This window comes from Nerophis lumbriciformis, linkage group LG19 (assembly GCF_033978685.3).
Source record: "Nerophis lumbriciformis linkage group LG19, RoL_Nlum_v2.1, whole genome shotgun sequence".
Taxonomy (NCBI): Eukaryota; Metazoa; Chordata; class Actinopteri; order Syngnathiformes; family Syngnathidae; genus Nerophis; species Nerophis lumbriciformis.
The window spans coordinates 14,799,282-14,822,116 of NC_084566.2; the positions used below are offsets into that span (position 1 = coordinate 14,799,282).

General features: G+C 39.3%; 1 protein-coding gene across 1 annotated transcript; it reads left to right on the plus strand.

Moving 5' to 3' along the window:
• Window positions 1-289: 289 nt before the first annotated feature.
• dsc2l (desmocollin 2 like) lies at window positions 290-22,571 on the plus strand. Its single transcript, XM_061979533.2, has 16 exons — window positions 290-554; window positions 632-722; window positions 794-990; window positions 1,060-1,152; window positions 11,092-11,250; window positions 11,323-11,467; window positions 11,532-11,686; window positions 11,769-11,903; window positions 15,263-15,448; window positions 15,520-15,767; window positions 15,842-15,984; window positions 17,613-17,834; window positions 18,061-18,282; window positions 18,368-18,483; window positions 18,568-18,801; window positions 20,592-22,571. The coding sequence occupies exons 1-16, from the start codon at window positions 516-518 to the stop codon at window positions 20,787-20,789; spliced, it is 2,583 nt and encodes an 860-aa protein (XP_061835517.1). The 5' UTR covers window positions 290-515; the 3' UTR covers window positions 20,790-22,571.
• The last annotated feature ends 264 nt before the right edge of the window (window positions 22,572-22,835 follow it).

Consider the following 22,835-nt stretch of genomic DNA (forward strand, 5'->3'; position numbering starts at 1 on the left):
AAGACCTATAGTGATAGTTGGTTATGGTTTAAGTTCATATACAACAATTGCCAGAACGACTTTTTACTGTCAACATTAGCTACTGAGTTTCATTTGTTTAATGTATTCTGCTGGTGGTGTGCCTGCAGATTATTTCAATGAAAAAAAATGTGACTTGGCTCAAAAAAGGTTGAAAAACACTGAACTAGAACTTAATTTGGGGAAACAGCGCCTCCCGCCGGTTGTGAAGGGTAAAAGTTGTCAAAAGTTGAGTTGCACAGGTCCTCCTCCCTGCTGTAGAGCCTGCTGGGGAGCCTGGGTGGGGCGTTCAAGGTGTGTCCGGATTATTGACACGCCGCCAGCTGCGAGTGCGCGCAAAAGGTGTTTATGGACTAGGAAAAGCAGCAGGATTGTTTCCCTCTTCTGCATTCAACTTTCAATCACCATCTGGACGACTGTTTTGTTTCTTTTGCGTGGCGGAAGGCTGCCCTGTAGCGTCGCACCAAGTGGGCAAAGTGCACTTGCCTTAATAAAAGATGGCACATGCTATCATTTTCATCGCGAGTGTGACTCTGGTGAGTAAAATGTGTTTTTATTTACTAAAAGACGCAAACAGGATGTGATATTTGACACGATCCCTGTGTAACTTTAGATCCTCGCCGGAGTTGAGTCGTGCTTTGTCCCGAGCTTGCTTTACGTCCCGGTGCCTCAAACTATCCCGACCGGGCGCGAGATAACAAGAGGTATTTACTTAATATTCGTCGAAAAAAAGTTGTTCGGAAGCCTAACTCACCCAATATTCTGTGTGTCGTAGTCAATGTCGCGGACTGTGCTAGCGTCTCTTCCAACGACCGCACGTTTGCGGTTTGGACCAACGGCTCGGTGACGGCCATGGCTCCCGTCACTGTTCCGTCCAAAGGCCGGACTTTTTCCGTCCTGGTTCAGGACTTCAATGGACCCCAGCTGCGAATGGACGTCATTCTCATCGCCAGTCCCATGTTGAACAGACAGGTAAAACACACAATGTTTATTTTCGACTTGTTATTGTCATTTCTGTAATGTTGAATTCTTGTTTAATAGCCCACTGATGTGTTGAAACGGTCCAAAAGACGCTGGAGCCCTCCGCCCTTCCACATCTTGGAGAACGAGCCGGGTCCAAAGGACATTGATCGGGTAATGGTTTTAAATCATGCTTTCGACAGGTGTCCCCTTTTACTCGCATTATTAGGTACATTCAAACTTTGGTCACCAAGTACCACCTCGGCAAACATTTGGCTCTCCAAGTGCCAGCATAATGACCAACATTGAAATACAGTAGCATAGTAGGCCCACATATTCATTGAAAACAAGGCAGAGGTTTTATTTAACAATTGTTTGAGTTTGAGTTTATTTGGAACATGCATGCATACAACATGATACATCACAATTTCCAGTTTCTCTATTCAACATGTTCGAAAAGGAGTAGGAAGAAGCAGAGCTTATTTAATCCTACCCCTTTTCCTTTACACAGCAGTTGCTAAAACTTTTGTTCACTTCCTGTTCTCAATGTACTCCAGAAGTAATAACAATAATAATAAATAAATAAAAACATACATAATAATTGGTGAAGTAAGTTATATTTCATATGGTGAGATGAGTAAGATTATCTTGAAAATGAATGGATGGATAAGATAAATACAGAATGGTGTTTTTTCTATGTACTTTGTAAACACTTTAAGTTTGAAGAGTTTGTTGAAGTGGATCATATTAGTACTTTGTTGGATTTCTTTGCTTAATCCATTCCATAATTTGATTCCACATATTGATTTACTGAAGTTCTTAAGTGTTGTACGTGCGTACAAATGTTTTAAATTACATTTTTCTCTAAGATTATATTTCTCCTCTTTTGTTGAGAAGAACTGTATATTCTTAGGTAGCACATTAGAGTTTGCTTTGTTTTTAACTTTAGCTGTTTGCAAATTCACAATGTCGTGGAATTTCAGTATTTTTGATTCAATGAATAAAGGGTTTGTGTGTTCTCTATATCCAACATTATGTATTATTTTAACTGATCTTTTTTGTAACACAGTTAATGAATGAAGTGTACTTTTGTAGTTATTTCGCCATATTTCTACACAATAACTCAGATATGGTAACACTAGCAAGCAGTAGAGAATATGGAGTGATTTTTGGTCTAGAACATGTTTTGCTTTATTCATTATTGACGTGTTTCTTGCTACTTTATGTTGTATATTTTTTATATGAGATTTCCAATTCAATTTATCATCAATCATTATACCTACAAATTTAATTTAATTTACTCTTTCAATTTATATTCTGTCTATTTGTATTTGTGTTTGAATTTCTCTTCTACTGTTACCAAATAGCATTATTTTAGTTTTACTGAGATTCAAAGATTTTTTTTTTTGTCAAACCATCTTTTTAATTTGTTCATTTCTTCTGTTATTATTTGTATTAGCTTCTGTGTTCTCTCCTGAACAAAACACTGTTGTATCATCCGCAAAAAATACTAACTTTAAATCGTTAAAATCTTTAAATTGTATTTATTATTTTTGGCTTCTGCAGCATTACGCACAGTTTGAACAGTAACACTGTGTTGTTTGAATATAGGAAAATAAAACACTGTACTTTAATTAAGTGATTCTTTGGCGTAACACTAGCGGTACACATACCACAGTTTGAGAATCACTGCTGTAAGCAATCTAATGGTTACAGGGAGATTAAAGTAGCCCAGTGATTCTTAAACTGTAGTGGTACGTGGGCTCCATCTAGTGCAGAGCTGGGCAGATATTTTGACTCGGGGGGCCACATTGAGAGAAAAAATGTGTCTGGGGGGGCAGATGTGTATGTGTGTATAAACCATATATACACAATTAGCTGTAAAAATCTGTTGTACAGTATGTGTGTTTGGGTCCCTTTTTTTCGAGGAACACTAATACCAAAAGTCACAATGTCCGATAGAATTCTAAAAAAGTTATGACAGACCACCTCAAAAAAACGGAATGGAATTTTACAGTTTTTTACTGAATAGGACACCCAAAATGTACATGAAAATAAAGAAAGTGGGATTTACAATATTAACTATGAACAATAAAACACTGAATATTAACAACATATAACATATATATATATATATATATATATATATATATATATATATATAACATCGCTCCTCTTTTACTTCTCAGACCAGCTCCTCCATAGACATCTTTTACCATCAAGCAGAACACAACAAAAATGTAACAAACAGTAAAATATGAATGCAAAGTGTAATAAACATCTACAATATGATATATTATCACTTTTATGCAGACATTTGTTGTAAAAATTTGCTTCCGCATCTGTTCCTGACACAAACCTGCTCTGAAAACAAATCTGGCCCACTAGTTCAAGACTTACGGTTATTTAAAAACAGCACTGCACGTCATAATGGCGGCTACAGTTTTGATGTTAAAAGGTCTAAAAAAGTTATGTAGAACGTCCGGCGGGCCGGATTGAAAATCTTAATGGGCCGCATGTGGTCCGTGGGCCGTATTTTGGCCAGGTTTGATCTAGTGGTGCGCTAAAAAAATGACTTGATTCAAGTACAGTGTTTTCCTATATTCAAACACATTGGGGCTGTTCAAACAGTGTGTAATATTACAGTGGCAAAAATGATAAATATACTTGTTAAATAAAACCTCTGCCTTGTTTTTAATGTACTACACTACTGTTAGCAAGTTATTTCTGAAGTGGTGAAAAAAGTTATAGTACCACTGCTATATTACATTTGGGGCCTCCCCAATTTTCTGGAGCAGATTCTGTGGATATTTCTGCTGGATAGATCATTGTTGTAAATACGCATTTGTTTGGTCTTGAACCAATTTTAAGTGTTTTGCTCCTCCCACTTTGAAATTATTTCCATTACAAGAGATTTGAGATAATAGTTTAAGATAAAAGTGTTTCCCCCAGGACCAGAATGTATCTGTGGTGTTGGGTTGTGGCGGCGGCGCTAAATGACGTAATTTTGCATACTTGGGCATGACATAAAACTCAGTGTTTGTGTGTGTGTGTGTGTGTGTGTGAACGAAATTAATGGTTTCATGGGTGCGGGTATCATTTTAGACACTCATGCTTGTCACACGGCTGATTTATTCAAATCAACAACATTCATGAGGGCTACATGTAAGCGTGCGCTGATTTTAAAGATATTGTACATTGTATGTCTGATATGTCCCTATATTGATGCACCGATGTGTTATATTGCGTGACCAAGTCCTCTGCCTTACAGTATATGCGTACAAGGTGTGTTGAGAAGCAAAGTAAGGATGTAACAGGTCTCAAATTTTAACTTTTTAAGGTCAAGGCAAGTGTTGCCTTAAAGGAGGGCTCATATTTTAGGGCACCAAGGCAAACATTATTTTCTTTCGAGGCAGGGGCTCCAAAGCATGCATGTATATGTGTGTATATATTATATATATATATATATATATATATATATATATATATATATATTAGGGCTGCAACAACTAATCGATTAAATCGATTATAAAAATAGTTGGCGATTAATTTATTCATCGATTCGTTGGATCTATGCTATGCGCAGAGGCAATTTTAAATTTTTTATTTAAAAAAAAAATTTTTTTTTTAATAAACCTTTATTTATAAACTGCAACATGTACAAACAGCTGAGAAACAATAATCAAAATAAGTATGGTGCCAGTGTGCTGTTTTTTTTCAATAAAATACTGGAAAGGATAGAAATGTAGTTTGTCTCTTTTATCCGATTATTAATCGATTCATCGAAGTAATAATCGACAGATTAATCGATTATCAAATTAATCGTTAGTTGCAGCCCTAACATATATACCCACCATGGTATGAAATATTCATAGTGTTACATTCCTAAAGCATAGTTATGATGCTATCTACTGTAGAGTTGAAATGACAAGCTACACAGGCAGTCCCATTATAATGTGATTATGAGCGAGTGCAAACTTGCTAAACCCCAAAAAACGGAAGCCAATTCTTTCTGAGGCGGTCTAAATTTAATTTTGGCAGGCTGCCACAAACGAAAGAATGTATGGGAAATATTAACTGTAATAACCAAAATATTACTAAATCAGTGTGAAAAATCAGAAGGCAAATTTTGTTTTGGATCTTATTAGATTGTTGAGCTGAGTGTACTGAATGTGGGGAATCTGGTTGTCAAAGTACTACCTCAAAAGTATTTTGCTCCACTAGTACCTCTGCTTGTCACCATAAATAGTGGCTTATACTCACATAATTTGCTTATTGCAAAGGAGGTGTTAAACATGAATGTTTCTGCAACGGAACATCAATTATTTCATATGTTACTGTTTCTTAATCTAAATTTGTTAAAAAAAAAAATCTCTGGTGCATGTATACTTGATGGAGTTAGTGTACCACAGTTTGAGGATCTATGATCTAATGGTTTGAGATACTAATAATGCAGTATGTTTACAATGGTGGTTCGGAGCTGTGTGTTTTCATGCACTGAAACTAACCTAAATATTTCAAGAAATAAATGTAGGCAAACTAGACTTCATTGAAATAATTAGATTATTTTGATTTCACTACAACCACCATAACAAATTGTGTATTTATAACTTAATAACTTATTTGTGTCAATCGACGCTCATATTGTCGGATATAATACTTTGTAGATGTGCACGTGGGCCTAATATTGTGGCTGTAAATTACTAAGATGATGTTGATGAAAAGTACTGGAATGGCACACAGTAACATTTAAATGTACACAATATTACATTTGTTATGGATTACATTAGGGCTGTACACAGTACCAGTACGTTATTCCTTGTGGCTTTTAAATCAATACGGAGGGTGTGTGCCAAAATCTGTAAAATTAAAAATAAAATAATAATGATAATTTAAAAACATTCAGACAACATTGAGATAAAAAGGGAAGCACTTTGATTTATTTGACTTCCAAATAGACACGATACCGTTTGTTACTCATAAAGGAGTGACGATAAAGTCAGCACATAGTAAATACTTTGGAAGTTCATTCAAGTTGTGTTCACTTGTAATGAGCACACACAGGGTTACACAATCACAACAGTACATGACTAAAAATAATATACTGTTTTTCTAAGTGTTTTACCGCAACACTGGCCTTTATAACAATTTAAAAGTGTTTTTAGTAAGCCCTACTGGACAGTTGTGTGTCTGTAGCTTTAGTGCCAATGAGCTGTATTTGTCCACGCCTGTCTCCGACAGAGTGTGTAGTTCCAAGAAGCGATATTGTGCACTTTTTACATATACTGTACACTCGCTCTGAATGTATGTATGTAACAATATGTATGCCATATATCACGTACAATAACATTAAACAGTGGGACAAGACGTTAGCATTAGACTAGCCTGTGAGCTACAGTGCAAACATTTTAGTCACATTTTAACAGCAACATCATACGAGTTTCACCTACAGACTGTTTGCAGAGCTCCAGGCCTGTTTCTTTTTTTCCCTCCCTTTTTTTTTTTTTTTTTTTAACAACGCAGTTCTCTGTTAAGTGGGCACTTTGTTGGGTTCGGTCAGAAAACGTATCCTTTGCACAGAAGGTGTTTCGTTTGGAACATCAAAAATAACCGTTTGAGCCATCTTAAAAGTTGAGCAAATAATTGAGGGAGATGATATATTTTTGTCATTGTGAGCAGTCATAAACAGGCTCTATGACTGCATTAAAAAAAAAAAAATTGCCTATCATTCACAATCCTTATGTAAGACAAGAATACAATTGTTTTTTATCCTTTCTAATTAGTAAATGAATGCGATCAAAAGTCTGCTTACAATACACCCTATGAGAGTCGCTCTAGTCTGCCTATAAATCGCTTAAAAACATCCAAACACCTCCATTAAGGTTTTATATACACGCTGTAAGTATACATGTAAAGTAGTAACAGGCACATTCATAATAACATGTCATATTTATGCATTTTGGTAATTTTAGCCATTCGGTGGCGCATCCATTTCATAGACTCATCACAGTGTTCGCTTTTTCAACACCACTGATTACTTCTCACTGCAGACTTCATTAGAGCCTACAAACATAATAAAACGTCACATACTGTACAATGTCTGCTGTCACTGGGATGCCGGCTGCTAGGATGTTGATATATTCCCGTTTAGATGAAGAATGACTCATAATCCTTGCAAAGAAAAAAAGTGGGGTAGAACTAAGCGCCATTTCTTGTCTTTCTCGCCAATTCCGGGTCTAAATTAAATAAATAATTTTGACCAACTTGTCGAATTATGTCCTCATCCTTCTACTATCAAGGTGAGAGAAATTATTTATGATCGCGAATAAACTTTCACGGGTTCCAAGGGTAGGTCATGAGGTCAATATAGCAGCAACAAGCTTGTTATCTCTCTGTAACAATAGTTTGTCTGCATTAGCGCTTATGTACTTGGTTAATATGCAGCTCACGAAATGTGAATGGAGTATTGCTGGCGGTTTTTTGACGGTTATTTAGAGGGCTTTATGAATGGAATATAGAACCTACCGTTAACTCCATTGTAAGCAGACTTTTATTTATTATCATTATCATTATTTTCGAGTTAGAATGCATAAAAAAAAAATTACACCCGTCTTCTCTCATAATTGTGAACGGTAGGCAACATTTAAAAAAAAGTGCAGTATCCCTTTAAAAGTTACATTTTCAAAACAGGGGACCTTAAAGCCAACAGTACAGTTTAACCTCAAATTAACAAAATTAATCGGTTCTTTAACAGGGGCCATAGATAGAAAAGTTTGTATATTGAAGCAAATTTCCCCAAAAGTCCATATTTTAGTAAAAGTTTGTACACTTTGAAAATAATAAAAACACTATTCAGTACTGTATATCAAACAATCATAACCAACATTATCACCAGACCTATGTAAGCGTCAATATATACCTTGATGTTGCAGAAAAAAGACCATATATTTTTTTAACCGATTTTCGAACTCTAAATGGGTGAATTTTGGCGAATTAAACGCCTTTCTATTATTCGCTCTCTTTGTGACGTCACATCGGGAAGCAATCCGCCATTTTCTCAAACACATTACAAACACCGAGTCAAATCAGCTCTGTTATTTTCCGTTTTTTCGACTGTTTTCCGTACCTTGGAGACATGCCTCGTCGGTGTGTTGTCGGAGGGTGTAACAACACGAACAGGGACGGATTCAAGTTGCACCAGTGGCCCAAAGATGCGAAAGTGGCAAGAAATTGGACGTTTGTTCCGCACACTTTACCGACAAAAGCTATGCTACGACAGAGATAGCAAGAATGTGTGGATATCCTGCGACACTCAAAGCAGATGCATTTCCAACTAGACTGGACAGATCAGCTTTCAGGAAAAGAGAGCGGATGAGGGTATGTCTACAGAATATATTAATTGATGAAAACTGGGCTGTCTGCACTCTCAAAGTGCATGTTGTTGCCAAATGTATTTCATATGCTGTAAACCTAGTTCATAGTTGTTAGTTTCCTTTAATGCCAAACAAACACATACCAATCGTTGGTTAGAAGGAGATCGCCAAATTCGTCCTCGCTTTCTCCCGTGTTGCTGGCTGTCGTGTCGTTTTCGTCGGTTTCGCTTGCATACGGTTCAAACCGATATGGCTCAATAGCTTCAGTTTCTTCTTCAATTTCGTTTTCGCTACCTGCCTCCACACTACAACCATCCGTTTCAATACATGCGTAATCTGTTGAATCGCTTAAGCCGCTGAAATCCGAGTCTGAATCCGAGCTAATGTCGCTATACCTTGCTATTCTAACCGCCATGTTTGTTTGTATTGGCATCACTGTGTGACGTCACAGGAAAATGGACGGGTGTATATAACGATGGTTAAAATCAGGCACTTTGAAGCTTTTTTTAGGGATATTGCGTGATGAGTAAAATTTTGAAAAAAACTTCGAAAAATAAAATAAGCCACTGGGAACTGATTTTTAATGGTTTTAACCCTTCTGAAATTGTGATAATGTTCCCCTTTAACAAAGCCAAAACAACATATAGCTAAACTGTCCTCGTTTGTACACGCACACACAATTTCACTAGCCCTGTGGTGCACTCATGGTTTGAAATCACAAAACTCCATAACTTTAACAGCCATGTTGCTACAATGATCAGGAATAAAAAATAAAATTCACTTAACTTTGTTGACTAATCTTCTTTGCGTGCAGCGGAAGGGATGGGGAGCAGTGTTGACAACACTGATTATAGGGCTGGAAGTAACAACTATTTTGATAGTCGACGAGTCATCGACTATCTTAAGGATGAGTCGACTAATCGGATTATAGCGCTTACACATAGCACTTGGCTTCACTGTGACCACGGTGGGAGACGAGGAAAGACCGTTGTGTTTCCAACGTTATGCAGAAGTATAATTGTAAGACTTTCATAGACAAAAATATACTATTTCTGGTCAAGGTGGAGATTATTATTTGAGAAGCACTGACATAACCCGAGAAGTTGGTGAACTTTGACATTCAACTTGGACCCGGAAATGGCAAGAATGACATGAAGAAAAGACACTTGTTTTTTTTGTTTGTATGTTTTTTTTCTACCTGCTTTGCGTATCGATCGATATCTTTGTCGAAGAGCACACAGCCTGGAGGTTTAATGTCAGTGATGGGCAAGCTACTTGGAAAATGTACTAAGCTGAGCTACAAGTTACTCTCGATTAAATGTAGCTAAGCTACAGGGGAAGTTATCCCTGCAGAATTGTAGCAAGCTACACTACACTACTCCGACTCCCTCGTCGTCATGTGACACGAGTGCCTGTCTGTTATGATTTTGCTTACTAGCTTTGATGACCCGTTTTATCTTGCCTATGATTGGCCAGTCCGTAATATTTCGCCCTTACCTTAGCCAATTGTGACTCATCATACGAACACCAACCAATCATTATGGATGTTCTCATTATGTGGGGATGTTCTCATTTATCCAGGTCATTGTATTTTGTCCAGATTTTTGGGGCCCTGGATTTGCAGTCCATTTTCTCTCTTTGTAGCATGTAGCTTTGATGTACCCTACCTAGCTACCGGTATATCGGTCTAAAAGTAGCTAAGCTCCAGGAAAAGCTACTTGTTAAAGAAATAGATAGTACTTTATTGATTCCTTCAGGAGAGATCCCTCAGGAAAATTAAAAGTAGTTAAGCTACAGGAAAATGTAGTTAAGCGTAGCTTGTTACTACCCACCACTGTTTAATGTGCACAATTGAATATCTTTGTTGCTCAGACAGTAATGTGTCATATATGGAAAAGTCATATATTAATGGAGAAAGATGTTAATGTCTCTTGTTTCATGTTAGCATTTAAGCTAGCCAAAACTAGCTTGCTTCTCCAGTAAAGGAGCAATGTCACCGGTCCATGAGTTTATCAGTGTTATCAGTCACAGTTTTACGATAACTTTAAATTTAAAACGGTAATACTAACCCTGGGAAGTTTACCGCGGTTTATCATCATTCCGTTTATTGTTACACCCTTAAATCGTATCATTGATGTGTGTGTGTGTGTGTGTGTGTGTGTGTGTGCGTTCCCAAGTTCCTGACGAATAAAAAGTACTTGAATTTATTTAGACAAAGTTTAGCTGCCGAACTTTGGCTAAAATGATAGATAAATCTATTTTTCACACAACTTCATCTCACACTTGCTAGCTACCTAGCAAGGTAACAAGATAACTATCTTACGGAGTTGAGATTACATCCTCCAGATGTCCGACAGTGTCATAAAAAAACTAAATCTGCTTTGCAAAATGAGCAAGGTATTTATGGTTTTAACAAGAATAAGAGGAAATGTTCCCACACTTTTTATGTTCTCACCAGTAGTAATGACATCTTGACTATTGTCAGCTACTTAAATTCTATTGTCAGCAAATCGTTGTACCCCTAGCTGTAAATACTTCCTGAACGTTTAAAACCACACGTCGCTTGTCCTTTGCTTTCTTTGGACTCGTAATGAGCTTGCAAAACTAGAAACATTTTATAAAAAGGCTAAAACACTTAAAAGAGCAGCACAGTAGCTAATAACAGCAGCACTGTGCTGACTGGCTGAATACAGAGTTCGACTGGTTAAATATTTTTTAAATAATTTTGCTTCTGTTGCAGCTGGTGTCCGACTCTGAAAAAGATCATGTTAAGGTGGTCTACACCCTTACTGGCCCTGGTTTCGACCAGTACCCTGTGAATGTGTTCGGCTTTGACAAAAACAGTGGAATGTTGTCGCTGCTGAAGGCGGTTGATCGAGAGGAGTACCCGCAGTTTGTTGTGAGTGGAAAGTTTTGAGTCTTCTTGCATTCGGACAGCTGAATTTTTACATCAGACTTCTTTTCTTCACAGTTGACAGCCAACGCTATCAACCCATCTTCCGGACAGATAACAGATGATCCTCTACCTATCACTGTCTATGTAGATGACGTGAACGACAACGCGCCACAGTTTCAAGGCACAATGCAGTTTACTGTGCTCGAGCAGAGCATAGCAGGTGAGGAACATAAACTTGTGTTTTTTGTCCTATCGTGTTAAACTAATCTAGTTTTACGCCACAGGCACAAATCTTGGCAAGGTGAATGCTACCGACAGAGACCAAGAAGGCACCGACCATGTGAAGATCCGCTATTCCCTTTTGAACGAATTAGACAAATTTGCCATCAACGCTGAGACAGGTCACATCACAATGCGTACTAATGCATTGGATAGGGAGGTGAGCGCTGGTACAGTCTGATCCTTTAGCAAACAATTCAGTTCTACGGTGTATCAAATGTATGGAAATTTCCCCTCATCAGACCAAAGACAAGTATAGCGTGACAGTGCAGATTAAAGATCGGGACGGAAAAGACACCGGTTTGATCACGACAGGTGTGGCGACCATCCTTGTTGGTGACATCAACGACAACCCGCCAACCTTCACAAAGTCATCGGTAAATGCATTTTTTAGCACCTCATGGAGGGCTTTGTTGCTAACAACCTCTGGTCTAGTTCATCCCAAATGTGTTTTCAGGCGCACATAATTCAGTCTTCCACAAAAGTTGCAGGACTAGGTTAGAAAAGTTGGAATTGTACAAAATGTCTTAGAATTAAGATGAAGAGGTCTAGACCAGGGGTCGGCAACCCAAAATGTTGAAAAGAGCCATATTGGACCATAAATACAAAAAAGTAATCGGTCTGGAGCTGCAAAAAAATTTAAAGACTTATATAAGTGTTATAATGATGACAACACATGTAAGTGGCTAATTAGCTATATTAGTCTACAATCAAAATGACTATGTGTCGCAGGCTGACGCAAATCTTCGTTGACAGAAATGTTGAAATGTAATATTTATTCTACACATTTTTACACCATTGGAAAACATTAGTAAAACTTTTCAGAGGGTGAGATAACTCCTGGAAATTACTGTCTTAGAATGGCCAAAGGTATAGATGTGTGTGTCCAAGTTAAAGGAAACAGCAGGCTGTCTTCTTCTAATGGATTTATTACAAACTTTGCAAGCTGGGTAACGTTTGCTATGGTCTGGAACAACATGGCACACGAACAACTATCAGAAATGCAGCCAATATTACATACAGATAATGTGTCATGAAACATGGAAAAATAAACTAAATACACAGAGGACATAAGTAAAGGAAATTAAATGAGCTCAAATATACCTACAAACAAGTCATAATGACGCAATATGTACATACACCTAGCCTAAATAGCATGTTAGCATCGATTAGCTTGCAGTCATGCAGTAACCAAATATGCCTGATTAGCACTCCGACAAGTCAATAACATCAACAAAGCTCACCTTTGTGCATTCACGCACAGTATAAAACGTTTGGTGGACAAAATGAGACAAAGAAGGAGTGGCATAAAACACGTCTTTCTGTGGCAGCATCAGAGAAAGTTATACATGTCAACAAACTGTTGACTCAGTCCACACAACGGTGAGTTTAAGGCCCGCTGAAATTAGTAGGACAAAACGGCGCTCGCCAAATAATCTCATCAGTAACGCATAAACACAAACATATTAAATAGTGGACTTTCTGACAATTAGGAAGGTTTGTGTCGTGGTTGTTCTCCTACAGAAACCATATTACAACACAAAATATATTTTTCACCCCATTTTTTACCATTTCCATACATTTTTGAAAAAGCTCCATGGAGCCACTATGGCGCTGCTAAAGAGCCATGGGTTGATGACTGCCGGTTGCCAACCCTCCCGATTTTTCCGGGAGACTCCCGAATTTCAGTGCCCCTCCCGAAAATCTCCCGGGGCAACCATTCTCCCGAATTTCTCCCGATTTTCACCAGGACAACAATATTAAGGCGTGCCGTGATAGCACTGCCTTTAGCGTCCTCTGCAATCTGTCGACGCGTCCGCTTTTTCCCCATACAAACAGCGTGCCGGCCCAGTCACATGTTGTATGCGGCTTCTACAGACACACGTAAGTGACTGCAAGACATACTTGATCAACAGCCATACAGGTCACACTGAGGGTGGCCGTATAAACAACTTTAACACTGTTACAAATATGCGCCACACTGTGAACCCACACCAAACAAGAATGACAAACACATTTTGGGAGAACATCCGCACCGTAACACAACATAAACACAACAGAACAAATACCCAGAATCCCTTGCATCCCTAACTCTTCCGGGCTACAATATACACCCCCGCTACCACCAAACCCCGACCCCCCAACCCCGCCCACCTCAACCCCGCCCCCCCACACCTCAACACCCCCACCCCCCCAACCCCCAATCTCCCGAATTCGAAGGTCTCAAGGTTGGCAAGTATGGTCTAGACCAGTGATCCTCAACAGGCGGACCGCGGTCCATGTCCGGACCCAGCGACGTGTCCGTCCGGACCCAGCACGAATTATAGTAAAAAAAAAATAAAAAAAAATGTTTTATTATTATAATTATAATTATTATAAAAAAATATAATAATTGTATTTATCTGTGAGTTATCGCTAGCGCAAGTCAACGTTCTTTGTTGTTTTTAGTCAAATATGTCCACGTTTCGTTTACACTTCTCGTGTCTCACTCACTTTGTCTCTCTCTCTCTCTCTCTCTCTCTCTCTCTCTCTCTCTCTCTCTCTCTCTCTCTCTCTCTCTCTCAGAGAGAGAAAGAGAGAGAGACGGAGTGAGAGCGAGAGAACGCCACTCTGATTGGCTAATTCCGGGGTATGGGTTGTCATCTCTTTCACAACGACGCGCTGATAGGCTGTTACAACCTGGGTCATGTGCACAGTGCATGGAACCTTTCGCTGCAGGCACACAGTTGTCTCGTATCGCTACTTCGCTAACTGTTCACTTGTCAGTCACTGAATGTGAATCAAATCACAATGGCATGCTCCAAGTTGGCTCAGGCTGGTAAAAGAAAGGTGGACAGGGAAAACCGACGTTTCAAGGAAGAATGGACAGAGCAATATGTTTTCATCCTACCTACTGCAAGTACCAGACCAATGTGTCTACTATGCAACACTACTGTTGCTCTGGTGAAAAGTGAAAATCTGAAACGTCACTATCTGAAAGAGCACCGCGAATTTGAAGAGACATTTCCTCATGATTCAGAGCTAAGAAAAAAAGAAATCACGAGGCTGAAAAAGCCATATGAAACATCAAGCAAGATTTTTGTTAAATCTATGACACAACAACAAATAGCAACAGAGCAGTAACGTGCGGTGAGGTTGATGGCTGGTGAGGCACTGACTTCAACACAGTCAGATTTACAAACATATGAACCCCAAAGAGTATCTTATTCACCATTTGATTGGCAGCAGTTAACGGGTTATGTTTAAAAGCTCATACCAGCATTCTTCCCTGCTTGGCACTCAGCATCAAGGGTTGGAATTGGGGGTTGAATCACCAAAAATGATTCCCGGCGCAGCGCCGCTGCTGCCCACTGCTCCCCTCACCTCCCAGGGGGTGATCAAGGGATGGGTCAAATGCAGAGGACACATTTTTTCAAAGTTCTTATTTATTTTTGTTTCAAAGAAAATATTTCATGTATTTTATTGGATATTTATTTTATTTTTGTTAATTTTAAGAAAATGTTAAACTACCTACCTCCTGCTATTATATAAGCTTGACCGATAATAAACGGACCCAGCCTGTTTGAAAAAAAACATTTGTGGACCTTCAAGATTTGTACTTGAGGACCCCTGGTCTAGACCAACCTCTGATTGCCAGATTTACTGATTAAGAGATTTTACCTATTTAAATGGACAGTTAAAGTTCACTGTAGAATGTGTTTGTAATACTAATGTAGACGATTGTTCCATCCTGCAGTTTCAAGCCACAGCGAAGGAGAATGAAATTGACAAACTTCTACTCCGACTCCCTGTTGAAGATAAAGATTTGAAAGACACACCAAACTGGAAGTCAAAATTTGTAATCACTAAGGGAAATGAAAGTGGCAATTTCCGTATGGCTACAGACCCCAAAACAAATGAGGGGCTTTTGTATGTCTCGAAGGTGAGCTTTTTTCACTGCTCTGAGGAGTTGAAGTATTTTTACTAAAAAAAAGAGTCCCTTGGTCTTTCCAGCCATTAGATTATGAGACGACCAAAACTGTGAGGCTCGACATCATGGCCCGCAACGAAGCCGACCTGATCGGCACCACGGCCCGATGGAATTCTGTGCCTGTGGACTTGACTGTCACCGACGACGATGAAGGCCCAGAATTCACGGCGCCTACCGTCCGCTTCATCGTAAAAGAGAACACACCAAACGGCACACTCATTGGAACTTACAAAGCCGTAGATCCGGAAACCAAGAGCAGCGACGGCATCAAGTAAGCGCTCCCTTCACTCACTTGGCGACACTTGCTAAAGAACGTGAGACTGACGCACAGGGACTTCCTCTCAGGTATTACAAGGTTACAGAACCTGCCGGCTGGATCAATGTGGATAAGAACAATGGAGAGCTGACGGTTGCAAACACCATCGACAGAGAGTCTTCCTTTGTCAAGGATGGAATTTACAACATCAGCATGAAAGCCGTCGATGCAAGTATGTCGCTTTCAATGATTTAGTAGTACGATGTCTGAGTCCGTCCGTCCCACATGTGCCAAGGTGAACTGAGCTTAGCAATCTCAGTCAGCGTCCTAGGATAGCTGTAGGGATGGGTACCGATTTGGGTACTTTAATAGGCACCGACTAAATTCCGTCGGTACTACCGGGTATCAATTCACGTAAAATCTTACGGTGCCATATTTGGATACCTTTTGTTGTACGTGACGTCACTTGGCGGGCAAACAAGCACTCAAGCAGCACTCAAAGCAGTGTTACATTGGCCATGCCAACAAAGCAAGTATGCCCGGTATAACACACTCCAACGAACAGTTTTCACAATGTGCGAGCTCGATGCTAATTTACATTAGATTTGTCATAGACATGCTACTGATTAGCATTAGCAATTTTACATGGCTCTTTCAACACCTCCAAATTTGGTTCTAAAAACTACCACTAAGATGCACTTTACAATCAACCAGATGGTGTGTAAGAAACACAAAACTGTAAGTATTTATTAAATAGCCTATACACTACTGCTATCTAACGTCTTGGAATTGTAACTGGATGCAAAGTCTAAGATGTAATATTTGCAAATGAGATTCAAATGTGCAAGAAATTAAGACAGCACAGTTATCAATAACACTGTTAAATAACAAATATTTATAATAAACACATGAACACACACACAGAAGTACTGAAAATTGGTACCGTTGAATACCGGTATCGATTTCTGGGTAGCAATTCAAATGTGAAAGATACCCATCCCTAGTCGTATGTGCGGGTGAATGGGCCTCATTGTCCCGTTTTTCACTCAGCATTCTGGTTTAGTTGAATTCGCGATGTTAGAGTTTATTCATATTCAGCAACTTTTGAGCACATTTGACAAGATCTGCATCGAGGGCGGTACACTTCCCTGGCTATTGCACGCTTGAAAAAGGTGGCAATGCCATTGATTTCATTTATTTATTTGTGACCACCTTGTATAATAAAAACAAATCAGAATGACAAAAGTATAGTTCATGGTAAGTTTGCTCAAGCACATGTGACTGTGTTATATAAATAATGTGACCGCTCCTCCCGCCAGTTATTAACGATCCACCTTGCACAATGAAAATAAACAGAATGACTTGAAATAATCCAGTGATTAATTTAATGTATTTGATTGGTGTGCCAATTTCAGTGGCCTGGTACCTCGTACTTGGTGATTAGTAATTCAGGAGTAAAGGTTTTTGTCCTTAAGAGAAAGGCTGAAGTTATTTGAGCAATATATTTCAACGAAAATTTGGTTCCAACTCTGAATCTTACCAGATATAGCGTTAATAATTGATATGTTGTTTGCCTCAAAAAATTGCTTCCGATTGGGTCGGACATATACCCGCAACAGGCAAAAAGCAATTGCATGCCAAGTCACTGCAGAATATGTTTTTCATCTGCCCTTTTCGATTGTTTTGTTGCTGTCTGAGCGAAACCCGTCCTGGATTCGTCTGACCTGATTAACAGTAACTCACAGGTGGAATGAAAACCTGGCTCTGGGCCCAAACTGTTTGTTAGACATGGGCATTTCCAGACAGAAAACTGTCTTTGGTTTACCGTTCATAATATAATACCCATGGAATTTGTTTCAGGTTCTAAGACTGGCACAGGGATGGTAATCATCCAAGTGGAGGATGTGAATGACAACGTGCCAACAGTGCCCACTAGTGAAATGGTGCTGTGTGAAAAAGAAGGAGAACTTGGCTCAGTGGTGGTTGAGGCTAAAGACTCGGACCAATCTCCATTTTCGGCACCCTTCACTTTTGGTCTGCCTGCTGACAATGATGGGAAATGGTCTGTGACCAGATTTAATGGTAGGTCAGCTAAATCGAGTCATTTGCTTTTTCTGTCCCTTAAATGCTCAGATCATCTCACAGGGAAGCCACATTAAACAATGCACATATGCAGACATTAAAAAAGTGTCTTTAAATATAACCTATGAAGGATGCTTAGTTTTAAGACATTGGAAGGTTTCTGTGTTGCTACCTATTGTACGCTACGCAAATTTTCAGGGACCTGACAATCTGGTTTCCGCTTCAGACACAGCAGCTACGTTGAAGCAGCTCAAAGCACTTCCTATGAAGGTGCACAAAGTTCCCGTGGTGATCAAAGACCTGCAGGGCAACGGACAAACCCAGGTAGTGAATGTAAGGATCTGCCAGTGCAGGAATGGCGCCTGCTTGACCAAGCCGTGGTCAGCCTCACTCGGCCCGCTGGGTTGGCTGACTTTGTTGCTGCCTCTGTTGCTGCTACTGCTGCTCGGTCAGTTCCTCTCTTACTTAGAATCATCATTTTACGACACGATCAATTTGTGTACTCGGCGACATCGAAGACTTTGCTTTTGCAGTGTTGCTGCTCGCCTTTTTCTGTAAGACAAGGGCGGAAAACATTCAGCTGGAGGATACAGCTGATGGTGGTGGAATCCTGATCAAATCAAACACGGAAGCACCAGGGGAAGAAGTGGTAAGAACAAAAATGGTATTTCCTTGCATGCATCGTGTAAAAGAACCTCTTTTGCTTCATTTGTATCATTCATTCGCTCGACAGGATTCAAGTCTCATCAAGGTCCCCATCCCGAGTGCTGACATTAGTCGGGATTGGGCGGTAAAGAGCTCCAGCACAATTGGACGCCAAGACGAAGGCATGTACAAGGGCTTCGTTTCCACTGAAATGAAAGACGTCTACTCCGGGCAATACGACAGCCAGTATGGTACTCAGCAGCTCAACTACGACGCAAACTTTCTCAGCACCTGGCAAACAAATGGACGCTATTTGCACCAGGTAATCCATGTCGCTACTTATGCTAAAGGATATATACCGTATTTTTCGGACTATAAGGCGCACTAAAAATCCTTTCATTTTCTCAAAACTTGACAGTGCACCTTATAATCCGGTGCGCTTAATGTACGGAATAATTTTGGTTGTGCTCACTGACCTCGAAACTATTTTACTTGGCAGTCACACACAAGAGATACGTGTAGACTGCAATATGACTCAAGTAAACAACACCAAAATTGTATATGTTCCATTGAAAATATAGAACATTACACACAAATTGCGAATCTACATTTTTGGGGGGTTGAACCAAATTACTAATGCATAATTTTTTTACAACTAAATTCCGGTGTGTATTATTTGATGCTAATTCCATTTACAGGAGTACCTCAACTTACAAGCTTAATTGGTTCTGTGACGTAGCTCTTAAATCAAAACACTTGTATCTCAACACATTTCCCATTGAAATTAGTTTAAATCAATGGTGCTTAGCCCCCCAAAACAACACAATTCTAACATGTAACAGGTCTTGAAAATAAAAACAAACTTTTTTTCATAAGAAATATCGTATGAAAAACAATACAACAGAATGTACTACAAACAACTCAAATAGTTTTATGAATAATGCAATTATAATGTACAGAACATACGTTGGAGAGTGGACTTCTAGAGTTTCTCCTACTCGCTGCTTTTCCATCAAACACTATTGTTTTTCATTACGCCTTACTTCTGTTACTATATGTCAAAGGTGTCAAACTCCAGGCCCGAGGGCCAGATCTGGCCCGTCACATAATTTCATGTGGCCCATAAATGCATGGAACCCACGCAGTCACGGAGAGAACATGCAAACTCCACACAGAAAGATCCCGAGCCCGGGTTTGAACTCAGGACTACTCAGTACCTCAGTATTGTGAGGCAGACGCACTAACCCCTCTACCACCGTGCTGCCCCAAAAAAAAAAAAAAAAATAATGAATGAAAAGGATTTGTATTGTCTTCGATGATTTATTCCTTTAGTAAATGAATATCATCCACATTTTCTACTCAGCACTGTCCTTCACACTCACTTTCTTCCTTCCCATGGCAGAAAAAACAAAGTTAGGTCCATCTTTAGCTATAAGCTAATGCTTATAAAATGTTTTGGTCAGAGTTTATGGGGTTCAACTGTGACATTTGCCACGTCAACTAATGGCGGGAATGCTTTTAACTCAAATGTTTGCATAACAATTAGCTGAGACCCAGCTCTTATCTCCAAACAGTCTTAAAGTCGGGGCACTCTTGAGTTGACATGTAGTTTAGTTGTAGGAGTTAAAATTAATACAGCATATGCAATTAAGGTGGTTTTTCAAACTGTTAGTTGGTAGTGACATATTCCTTTTAAAACGGGCAGTTTGCTTCTTTAAAAAAAAAAAGGAGAATTATAATGTTAATTCCAAACCGAAAGTGGATAAAAAAATGTACAGTCCAAATATATAAATATGTTTAAAAATGATATCAAAAAATCAAAATTACATTTCTGAAAAAATGCAAACACAAAAAGCTTTGAGTGTGAATGATTAGCAGCTTTGATGTTAAGGCTAATGTACTAGATGGGTATGATCCTCGACAGATGAGAAAAATACAGATTTTTGATTGATATAACCATGTAAGGATGTTTTCAACCTGTAAAATAATGAATGTTTTATGGTTTATGGTTTATGGTTTTATGGTTCAACAGAATTCATGAAGCACACCTTGTTGGTGTTTACTAACCTGGTGAGTCGAGCGTCACAATCATTCTCTTGCCTTGCCTTGCAGAAACTCGGCTATTTCGCTGGGGAGGAGGACGGTCGATATGCGGACGACATCGTCCACCAATACGGCTATGAGGGAGTGGGCTCGCCGGCCGGCTCGGTGGGCTGCTGCAGCGACGACGGCGACAATGAAAACCTGGACTTCCTAAACACACTCGGACCAAAGTTCAAACCCCTCGCAGGCATCTGCAAAAAGACATGAACAATGACGACGGAAATTAAGTGTTATGCTTTTTTTTTTTGGTGCACAGGATGCAATAGGGGTCATTGGGGTGCCAGGCTCCCCACTCTCATGCCACCTGAAAGTGAATGAAAGGATCGAGAGAGTTGTGTTTCCCTGCTGCTTTTTCCTTAGTCCCAAGCACTGATAACCTTCTCGACACTGTCAACTGTACATAATATTTACGCTTGGTTTTGCAGGTTGCTACTATTTAATATGGTATTTTGGGTTTTACTAATTCCATGTGTTTATGGTAAACTACTTCGGTTGTGCAAAGTGTGATTTGCTATTTTTTAAACTGTTTCCTTCAATTTTAAGAGTTTTGATATTTTTCTATTATTAATAAATATGAATTAAGATTAATGTAGAGTTGCCTTAGGCTGCGTTCAGAATTGTTTGGTACACTGGTCCAGACCAAAAATAAAAATATACTTGGTGCGCACTTTGATGAAGTTTGCTTAGCGTTTCACATTCGTCATAGAACTTGGACAACTTTCGTGACAGATACTAAAACAATCCACACACAAAACGCCGTATGCTGAGTTAAATACATTGTAGCTTTTATATTTTGTTTTATTTAGCAGGTTAGATTTCCACAAAACAACCTGTGTGCGGGAGCATCCTATACACAGTACAGGCCAAAAGTTTGGACACACCTTCTCATTCAATGCATTTTCTTTATTTTAATGGCTATTTACATTGTAGATTGTCACTGAAGGCATCAAAACTATGAATGAACACATGTGGAGTTATGTACTTAACAAAAAAAGGTGAAATAACTAAAAACATGTTTTATATTCTAGTTTCTTCAAAATAGCCACCATTTGCTCTGATTACTGTTTTGCACCCTCTTAGCATTCTCTCCATGAGCTTCAAGCACACCTGTGAAGTGAAAACCATTTCAGGTGACTACCTCTTGAAGCTCATCGAGAGAATGCCAAGAGTGTGCAAAAAAGTTATCCGAGCAAAGGGTGGCTATTTTGAAGAAACTGGAATACAAAACATGTTTTCAGTTATTTCACCTTTTTTTGTTAAGTACATAACTCCAAATGTTTTCATTCCTAGTTTTGATGCCTTCAGTGACAATCTACAATGTAAATAGTCATGCAACGAAAGAAAACGCATTGAATGAGGAGAAGGTGTGTCCAAACGTTTGGCCTGTACTGTATATCCGCTTTAAATCCCACATACGAAAGAGGCCTGGGTCGGATATGAAGTCTTCAGAAATGCATCGTTCACACTGACATGAAGAAATCCGATACAGGTCGGATATTGGCAAACTAATCGGAATTTACCTGCACTGTGAACAAGGCCTAAAGTTCCCTTGCAACTGATTTCAATCTGCTTGTTTGATGCACAACTGGTTTGAGAGGAAAATGCTCAACTTGATTGCTTGTTTCTGCAACTCTATGAGATTTGTGGTGTATTCCGGTGACGGTCACCGTTAATGAATGTTAACAGGGTGTGGTTGCGGCAGTCGTCAGCAGTTATTGCAACATTCTGCTAAACGTGTGAAAGTCAGCACAAAGGCGAGTGAGGCACGACTCACACTGGCCTGACAAGAAAACAGAAGTGGTTTAACAGAGGAATCACAGAAAACCTTGCATTTCCATACAGGTTTCTACTTTTCCTTGAACGTTCTAATCTAATGATGAATGTGCACAGGTATAAGTGGTTTAACTTACTATTTGATTTCAACAGTCTGAATGTCGTTGGGGGATCCTCCTCGCAGCTGTAAAACTAATAATAAAATGCTCTCTTGTACTCGGACTCTTTTCTGTGGAAGAAGGAATGCTGCTCATTGTGCTGGCAGTGTGAATGATTTATCGGGTGTGGCAGTCTGGGCTTGCACAACTCCCAAGCATGCAGTAAGACACCTTCTGCCGCAAACGCCCAACCTTTTTGCCTCCCTGTCAGATCAAGTTCCAGCAGATCGCCTATGCAAAGCATGTGAGCGCAACACTATGACACCATTATGTTTCACAGCAGCATACAGACCTTGAATTACTGTATAGTGAAACAACACTC